Source organism: Gracilinanus agilis, chromosome 1 (assembly GCF_016433145.1).
Source record: "Gracilinanus agilis isolate LMUSP501 chromosome 1, AgileGrace, whole genome shotgun sequence".
NCBI lineage: Eukaryota > Metazoa > Chordata > Mammalia > Didelphimorphia > Didelphidae > Gracilinanus > Gracilinanus agilis.
Window position 1 is genome coordinate 489,477,410 of NC_058130.1, and position 9,651 is coordinate 489,487,060.

At 37.4% G+C, this 9,651-nt stretch overlaps 1 protein-coding gene across 1 annotated transcript in view; it reads right to left on the reverse strand.

Annotated features, from left to right (window-relative positions):
* The window catches only part of ZFHX4 (zinc finger homeobox 4), a 204,880-nt gene that overhangs the window by 4,058 nt on the left and 191,171 nt on the right, over positions 1-9,651 (reverse strand). The window contains exon 10 of the mRNA XM_044665825.1: positions 6,431-9,651. This exon is cut by the window's right edge and continues 9 nt beyond it. Coding sequence (XP_044521760.1) covers positions 6,431-9,651 — 3,221 coding nt within the window. The remainder of the gene's footprint in view (positions 1-6,430) is intronic.

Here is a 9,651-nt window from a genome sequence, read left to right on the forward strand (position 1 = left end):
AGCTATCCTTTACCATCAGTGACAACAAGGCTAACAGAGTTCTTGATAGGAATTGAGTGTATTAACAGTAAAGGACATCACCATGAGAACATGCCTCTTCTGTGTTTGCTTATAACAGACAAAGCAGATTCCTACCTCATTAGAGAAGAGAAACCCAAGTGTTCAGTGGGCCTGTTTGGCAGATGCATGGAGGATAGGAGTATGCCTCCTGCAATAATGGAAGAGATCTCTGCTATGTTTCAAGTACCCAATATAATATAGTGGCCGGTAACAATCTATTACAAAGCAATTTTTATGAGCTGGGTGATTTAGCCAAGAAACTAAAGGATGGCAAGAGAAAAAGCATAGAAAAAAGACATCACAAGAGCCTGGGTTTTTATTGTAGATGGTGTTTTCAGAAGCAAATAAACTTGGTAGAGGAATGAGAAGATTGAAAGGCTTGAGTGATGGCAACAAGAAATCAGTCCCCAGGAAAAGCTGTTCTTGGATGAGATGATAACCATTGGGACGGTGATAGAAGTTTGACTGGTATTTATTTCATGGAAGAGCTAATCAAGTGAGCAAGAGTGAAGTTTAAATCATCAATATCCAGGTGCTTTTACCATTACTTAGGAATAAGGTAATTAAGATGCAGAATAATGGTTAAGAGATTTAACAGGGAGGCCAGTTAGTGCCAGTCATAGCCTCTCTTCTATTTAAATGACCCAGGAAATGGCAAGAAGTCAAAATGAACCACCAGAAGAGATTAGATTGGAGAAAAAAAGAGAAAAAAACACCTACACAGAAAACACATGTGATGTTGCTGCCACTTGATTCTGATTTTCCCAAATGAGGAAGCATTTTGTAGATTTAATTAGGTTTTTTGGCATGCTCAACATCACTCTTTATTTTATCCTCATTATTACTGTGTTACCCTAAATTAATTTGTTACTGGTTGCTCTACTTTCCAACTTTGGCATGCTCAGTTCTACTCTGACATTTTGGATTTTTCTGGGCTTGTGCAGAACTGTGCATAGAGAGCACCAGTTGTGTTACATAAATATTTTTTCAACATCCCCATGGGTAGGCAGGGATAGGTTTTTTTTTTTTTTTAAAGAGGAGACAATTTAATTGCAGAGAGCTTAAGCAACTTGAAAAGAGATGGTTCATTTGGTGATGTCATAGTAGATATACAAATGTAGTCCACATTTCCTGGCTTTTCTTTTAAATTACCTACCCACTAGACCATGCTGTGTCTACGGAGGGTCTAGTGGGTTATTCTGGGGGTGGAGAGATTCTGAGTTTTGATAGCAAAGTGTGAGACCAAAGAAATAATGGGATTTTAGGCATCAATGAGGCAGGTGGAAAAGGAATTTTGAGGTCCAGGCATTTAAAAAAAATTAATTTAATTGTTTGCTGGCAATATCAAGATTCTAGTTATCTTCCTCCTTTCCTTTCCCTGAATCAGAGATTTCTTAATCACCTGACCATAAAGAAATATACATACATGTAAATATGTATATATACATATATACACATATATACACACGCACACACACATATATATAAACACTATGGCTTTCATGTTTGTATTTATCAGTTCTTTCTCTGGAAGTTAATATTCACAAGCTATTCTTCAGACATTACCTTCTGTAGCTGTATATAATGATCTCTTGGTTCTGCTTTTCTTTAGGCACTTTTTAGAATCCTAAAAATTGCATTATCTAGAGAGTGTCCTATTTTGCTTTTTCATAAGACTGGTCCTAGCCTTCATACAACAGCCTTGATACTAGATAACTGCACACTTAATTTTGAAGAATAGTTTGGTGTTTGCTTTTTTCCCTCTGTTGCTCAAACTGAGGTTATGAAATTAATTTTCACCTAGCTCACTGACTTGAGAAGTTAGGATGAAAGAAAATTTAAGGAAATGGATATATGAGATAACAGCAAAGTTAAAAGAAAACAAAAAGGATCATGGTTGTTGACTCATGCTTTTCTCTCAAATGAGGTCTAAAAGTCCTCATCTCAAGGGCACATTATAGAGTAATGGAAGCTTTTTAGAAGACTACAGTATGAATCTTAAAAGTCACTTGACATTGTGTTGAAATACTAGGAGATTTTTTTTTTTTAAGGGGAAGAGAAGGGCTGATGTAGGTAGGCAATTGCTAGAATCAAGCAAGGCTAAATTACCAGTTGCATACTAAGAGTAAAATTTCAGGACAAGAAAACAAATATGGAACAACAGAGTCTATTACATCAATAAGTATCATACTAGATTTGTTAGTAAAAAATGAAAACCCATAAGGAATCTGTAGATCAGAGGAACAGTTTCATAGTATAAAATCAGGAAACCAGAGGAGAAAACCTGAAATATGTGGCAGGATTAGTGGCAACTCCAGACTAACTGTAGGGCAAATTTTCTTATCTATATTGAATAATAATACTAAACACTATAGTCTACTCCCACCACACCTCTGCCTCTATTCCTAGAAACTCTACTCAAAGAAAGTAGTATTTCTGGGAATATCATACCACCATTAGTTTTTTAGAAACAGCTGCAGATTTCAGAAAGTAATGCTTTCAGAGAAAATACCTGCCTCACCATTCTATTTATGTCTATCTATAATTTTTCCAAATTTCTTTTACCAAGATCTCCCCAAAGGGAAAATTTATTTTTCCAAAATCAAGTAACTGTCATTCTAAAATAATCAAGGTGTTTCCATTTAAGTAAAACAACCTCAAATTGATTTATAAAAAATATAAGAATGGAAATGTTTTCAGATTTCATTTTTTTTTAAACCCTTGTACTTCGGTGTATTGTCTCATAGGTGGAAGATTGGTAAGGGTGGGCAATGGGGGTCAAGTGACTTGCCCAGGGTCACACAGCTGGGAAGTGGCTGAGGCCGGGTTTGAACCTAGGACCTCCTGTCTCTAGGCCTGACTCTCACTCCACTGAGCTACCCAGCTGCCCTCAGATTTCATTTTTTAAAAGGTGGAGTCAGCAGTATACCCATGGATCAATGGAACATTCAAAAATCATAGTTCACTTGAAATTGAGAAAGTGAATGGGTTAAAAGTTGGAAAATCAAATACTTTCCCAGTCTACATTGAGCAGAATGCCAGAGTAAACTGTGACATTGAAATGGCAGAGTGGAATTCTAGCAGCTTCCCACAAATATGACAAAACCAACACCTCAAATGATGAAAAGTAAATTATAAGTTTTCTAATTATTTATATATACATATATATATTTACTTCCAGCTTCCATTTTAGCACATGACCATAATGATGGAGTCTGGCTGACTAAAAATAGAAGTAGAATGTGAAATGGAAAATGTTAGAAAAATAATATCTAAATTTCAGGGGAGAAAGTGTGAGCAACAGTAACTTTGAGGCACCATATTAAATAAACTGTTGATGAAAGGGTCTCCTAGTAACGTGGAATAGCTATGCAGTTAAAATAATTAGCAGGGAACATGACTAAAAGGTCTTTGTAAGGAAGCTGAGCAAGAACTTTTCTTGATAGTCAATAAGAGTGGAAATCCCATCCACAGAATAATAAGGTGTGTTACTACTCCTTGTAAAGAAACCGATTTCCATGGGTGGCATGCAGAATTAGTATTTTTACTTTCTTGATACAACTCCTACATTGGAGCATATCTATGGACTTGGGATCTGAGCCTTGGGTCTGCGTTGGCAATTCAAGACACCTCACTAATAGGACTTCTGGTGAATACATCTTCTTGGAAAGGGGTCTAATATGAACCTGCTTTATACTAGATCCCATCCTATAGAGAATGTAGCAAGTTATCAATATATTGGAAAACCATAGATACTGTTTTTCAATACTGTAATTTCTCTTCATTTCACTTGGGTGCCATGTGAACAATTCTTCTAAAACAAAAGTGGTAAGTACCACTCAGTGTATGGAAAAAGAAAAATCTAGAAATAAGATTCCACTAACCAGTTAAATATTCAGCTTGACTCACCACAGGTCAATTAACCTAAAAAAAAGATGTGATCTGAAAGGGTAGAGAGATGGTCTGCCACTGGCACTCAGTTGGTATCCCACTGATTATACTACTGTGCTAATGTTTAAAATCTATCACAAACAAAGGACTGATTCAGGGGAAATTACAAATTCCAGTAGTTAACAATGTTTACGGACCTTTTACCTTTACAACACTCTCTGGTCTGCTTTGGTCCACGATTTAATAAGGCAACAGATAAGACAGCTCTGAGTTATCCAGTGCACAGTGCATTTAAAGATGTTCCTAGCTAAGGAGCAATTTAGGCAAATAACATCTTGCTAGCATCTCTGATCTTCATAAACAGGTCTCTAATGTTTTGGGGGAATATAAATAGTATTTGTGCATAGCCAAATGAGAAAACAAGTTAGTGTGTTTGTGGTTTTTCAAACACTTCTCTTTTTTATGGGCACTCTGGGTGCTAGTAACAGTTTGACAAAAACAGGAGGGCAGTCAGCCAAAGAATCCATTGTAGGAAGGAAAGCCCTTCTGACCCAATGAACAGAAAAAACAAGATACTTTGACCACCACTTAGGAGGCAACAGCATGGTCCTCATCGATCAAACCAGATCTGTATATGAAAGGCACAGTTACTTTAACTCTATTTGGCTCAACTAAGGCATCTGTGTGTGTGTGTGTGTGTGTGTGTGTGTGTGTGTGTGTGTGTGTGTGTAGTTGATCACAGGTTTTTTTTTTTTCTGCCAATGGTGTTTTTAAACATTTAAGGTATTTATTTTATAAAGTAATGAGACATTCTATAAGCAAAAGCAATCTCATTATTTTATAATCACACCTTTGGGTATTATAAAGGTAGAAACTTTAATTCAAATGCAATTCTGATTTTAACTTATAAACTCCTTTCACCAAAAATATTTTAGTCACAAAAGAAAAAGGAGGTTCTTAAAAAAAAATTAGCCTTACTGATAATAACCTTGAATATCTACCTCACTTTGAACATTTAGATTCAACTTCAATTGGAAAGTACAAGTTTTCTAAAGTTAGCGGTAATATCATTGGATATTATTTTCAGATCAGTAAAATTAATATTTAAAATGTATAAATGTTATACATTACTATAATCTCCTTTAAAATTAATTGGAAATTTATTTTCACTGGAGAATGTAGTTATAAATATTGACATTTGGTAGGAAATGAAGGACTCAGACTAAAATTAATAAATATTTCAGCAAACTTAAAGGGGAAAGGATTTATGAATTTTGAGAAAATATACTCAAGCTACCTAAGAAGTTTCTTTGGGGGAAAACCCTTTTAGTATTAATTGTCAAAAAAAGACATTCACTTTGCTAATTTTGAAAATAAAAATTATTTTCTAGTGAAGTGAATTGGTAGAGACTTAACTTTTTTAAATTAAAATGGATTTTATATAATTTCTATCAATTTTTATCTATCTTACTGTCTTACTACCTACCAAAGGACAATCAATAATTTCTACATAATGATGTTCAATATCTCTGCAGATACATCAAAACAGAATAGTTCACTGTGTTACTGTCTTTGTTACTGTCTTTTTCTGAAATGCAGAGCTGTAGATTCAATACCTGCTACTTTACCCAGTTTTATAATTTTGTAGAGTCTTGCATTTGTTAATAGGGTCTAGATAGAGCTGAAAGGGATCTATGAGATAATCTAGTAAACCCTCCATATCTTATAGGAAAAGAAACTGAATTACAATTAGGTGACAACCAAAGTCACACATCTACCATGTGGTAGAACCAGGATTCAAACTCAGGTCTTCTAATTCAAATCTACATGACAATTTTGAATCTTTACTTAGAAAAAAAATAGATATAGATGGCTATTAGTAGAATGCTGAGCTATTGAATTTACTTTTAAAGGTACATGTTGAAAAAATTAAATTTCTTATAGTATATTAAAATTAAGACATCCCATGGATATTATGTATGTTTTAAAAACACAGACTTTATTATCTGGTGGGTATAATGTGGGTGGATTTCTGTAGGACTCTTAACTTTTGAACTCCCTGGCACTTAGAAAAAAACTCCCATTTAAATTTTGTAAGGTTATAGATTTAGATTATAGATACAATTTATGAATTTTTCTAATAAATACAAAAAATAAGCTACACCTTATATAAAACAATGCCATCAACATTACTACTGAATTGTTATATAAAACTGTCAAAATAAAGCTGTACAAATAAATTAAAATGTTTCTGGATTTTTGATTAAATAGAATCCTTTTACAGTACAATTATGCATGATACTTGGTTGAATTATATAGCCTAGTTATTTATTTTAATCATTAAATATATTTTTACAAAATTTGATGTCTTCTTATCAAAAAGAACGAAATTGGAATATACATCATTCTTAATTACACATGATTGGCTGCATGCTAATAAAGAATCAATTAAATTGTCTTATTCCTGTTAACGACTTACAGTTTGAATTTTGTGGAAATCCTGGCAAGGAAGATGGACCGTTCATTCCGGGTAAAAGAACTGGAGGAAGGCCAGGTAGTCCTGGGTAAGCTGCTGGCAGACTGATACCATGAAGTGGACTGCTGTCCATCATGCCTGGTTGCTGTACACTTAAGCCAAGAACATCTGTCGCCTTCTTTATACGATCCAGTTCTTGCTGCGCCATCAGCTGTCGTACAGTTGTAGGAGCTAAGTAATCCTTCTCCCGGTCTAGCTGACTTCCAACAGTTTCTCTCACTTTTGAAATGTGTTGTTTGGAAAAAATATGATCTCTGATTGACAAACGGGCAGAGTATTTCACCCCACATAGAGAACATTCTGGCTTGGTGCCATCAGTTCCACTTTGATTGATCATGAATGGCTTCCCTATATTAATTTTAAATTTCTTTTCTTTTGCCCGAGCATTCTGAAACCACACTTGGACAACTCGTTTAGGCAGACCAATCTCATTCCCTAGCATTTCACACTCTTGCATGGTTGGAGTTCGGTAGTCACTAAAACAAGCCTTGAGGACCTTGAGTTGAAGGTTACTCATTTGGGTTCGGAAACGCTTGTGACCTGGTCGATCACCGCTTTTGGACTTAAAAGGGTTACTGGATCCAAATGGATTAGGTGAACTAGGATCAGCTATGCTTGATGTTTCGCTCCGGTCAGCATTATCATCAGGGTCATCAGTGATATAAAAACTTTGGTCATGGTCACCATCTTTGTCACTAAAATGGATTGAGGGGCTTGTAAGGGAAAAGAGAAATTTATCGTCGCAACCCTCTGTCGTAGGTGTGGTTGCTGTTTTTGGCAAAGTTTCAAGTGTTTTGGGCTCTTTTGGGGATAATACAGGTTTTACATCTCCGGTACTTCCAGTGGTGCTTTCCATTTCATTATTCCCTTCATCTCCTGTGGTAGCATCACTGATAGCCGTATTAATTGATGAGGTCTCATCAAAGTCAGTTTTATTTTGGTCATACCCAGCTTCAGCAGGAGGAGCATTTAGATTCTCCATGTCTTCAGTGCATTCTGCTTTGAAAGAGGAAGGACTTAAAAGGTTTTTTGGTGACAACTCTGCTGTTTTACTCACAGGCGTTGAAACAGTGGAAGCCAACTCATTTTCACTGGAGAGATCAATTTTAGTTAATGACAAAGATGGATAATCAAAAAATATATACTTCTGTGGACTTTCTCCTCCATCTTCCGTTGCTATCAAAGGGCTTGGGGGCAAACTGTAACCTGCCTGCTTTCCTTCATTCCAGTGACGGGAGCGAATGTGACTTTCTAAAGCTGACTTTGCTTTGAAAAGGGCTCGACAAAAGGGGCATCGTTTGTGAGACTGGGCTGGCCCTACCGCACGGAACTGGCCTTTCCTTTCTCGAGCTCTAGTGTTTTGAAACCAGACTTGTACCACTCTCTTTTTCAGTCCAACCTCACGTGCAATATGATCCAGCATTTTCCTGGTTGGATTGGAATCCAACAGATATTTTTCATACAATATTTCCAGCTGCTCAGGGGTGATTGTGGTCCTCAAACGTTTGTCACGATGTTGATCTTCACCACTGTTTCCTCCCTCCTTTTCACTACAATTATTATCTTCTTTATCATCCATTTTCCTCTTCAGTGAACCAGAAACAGTTGCAGGGGCTGTCGTGTGGGATGAGCCTGTCTGTGGTGGCATCTGAGCTAAAGGACCAGTGAGTAGCTGTCCAGTCATTAGTGGATTATTGGGGTCAAATATCATATAGGGCATATCCATGGGCCTTTCTAAAAACTGAGAATGGAGGAATTGGTTTTGAGCTGCTAGGAAATGCATGTGCTGGTGCTCCTGCCAAAGTTCCAGAGTTGGAAAGGCAACCGTACACTGATCACATTGGTATTGTAGCAACTGTGGAGGTAGACTGTTCTGGAGAGAAGTCATTGAAATTGGTAGTGGGCTAGAAGGGACAGGTGTTGTTTGGGAGGCAGAGGGGGGTCTTCCAATAAGTTGAGATTGTTTTGGTGGCTGTGACTGAGAGGCTGAAGGCTGTGGATCTGAGGATGGTGTTGCTATGGGAAGGATGGGTTTGGTGCTTTGAGGAGGGGAGGCGTCACTCTGCTTTGGCTTTTCTTGGGGGAATTCAGGTTTAGGAGAAGTTTTTTCAGGCTCTGGTTTGGGGGAAGGGATTAGAGGAGTACTAGACCCAGAACCAGAACTTGCTGCAGTGACAGCTGAGTTTTTGGCAGTGTCAGTTGGGCCAGATACCGTGCAGTGTTTATACACCATTTGATCTGTGGCATCCATAGAGTCTTCAGTTTGGCTTTCATCTTGGGCATCATCGTCTTCATCTTTATAACACTGTTTTTTCTGATGGGTAATCAAGTCAAAAATTCTGGGGAAAACCACACTGCACTTTTTACACTGGTATTGCATGTTGCTTGTTCTTATATACCTCTCATTCGTGAGTTCTCTCTTTTCATTATCTTTAGTTTCTGCTTGGTTCTCATAACTCTTTCGAGCTTTCTGACGGGCATTCTGGAACCACACGACAATCACTCGAGTAGGTAGGTTGAGGACAGTGGAAAGCTGCTCAATTTCATCATCTTTTGGATAGGCATTTGTGTCAAAAAAGTCTTGTAATACTCTAAGCTGGTAGTCAGTAAACCTAGTCCTTGAAGACCTTTTACTGAAAGATGCGTCTGATTTGTAATGCTCTAAAGTGGTAGGCTGAGGATCAATTCTGATATCTTCCAATACAGTTATGGGAGGGTTACTAAAATTGTATGGTGAATCCTTATTTCTTTGCCTTTCCTTAAAAAGTGTATTCCGAAACCAGTGCTTGATAACTTTTTGGGAGAGGCCAGATTTTTCTGCCATTTCTTGGATCTGTTCTTCACTCGGGGAATTGTTGATATCAAAATAAGCCCTCAAGATTTTTAACTGATCATCTGTGATCCTTGTCCGTGGGCGTTTGAACTGAGAATGCCGTAAGAAATTTGGATCCAATCCAAGCTGCTGTTGGCAAAGCTGAGTGAGATCTGCAGAAAGGGTATCCATTTGTGGCAGCTGAAGAGCAAGCTGAGGAGGTAGTGCAGGATGTTGGACTGGCTGCATCATAATGGGAGGGAAAAGGGGAAGGTCTAGAGAAACTGGCAGCTGGACCTGAGGAGGAGCTGAAGGGGGAGGAGGAGGTGGGGGAGGTGGAGGTGGAGGGGGA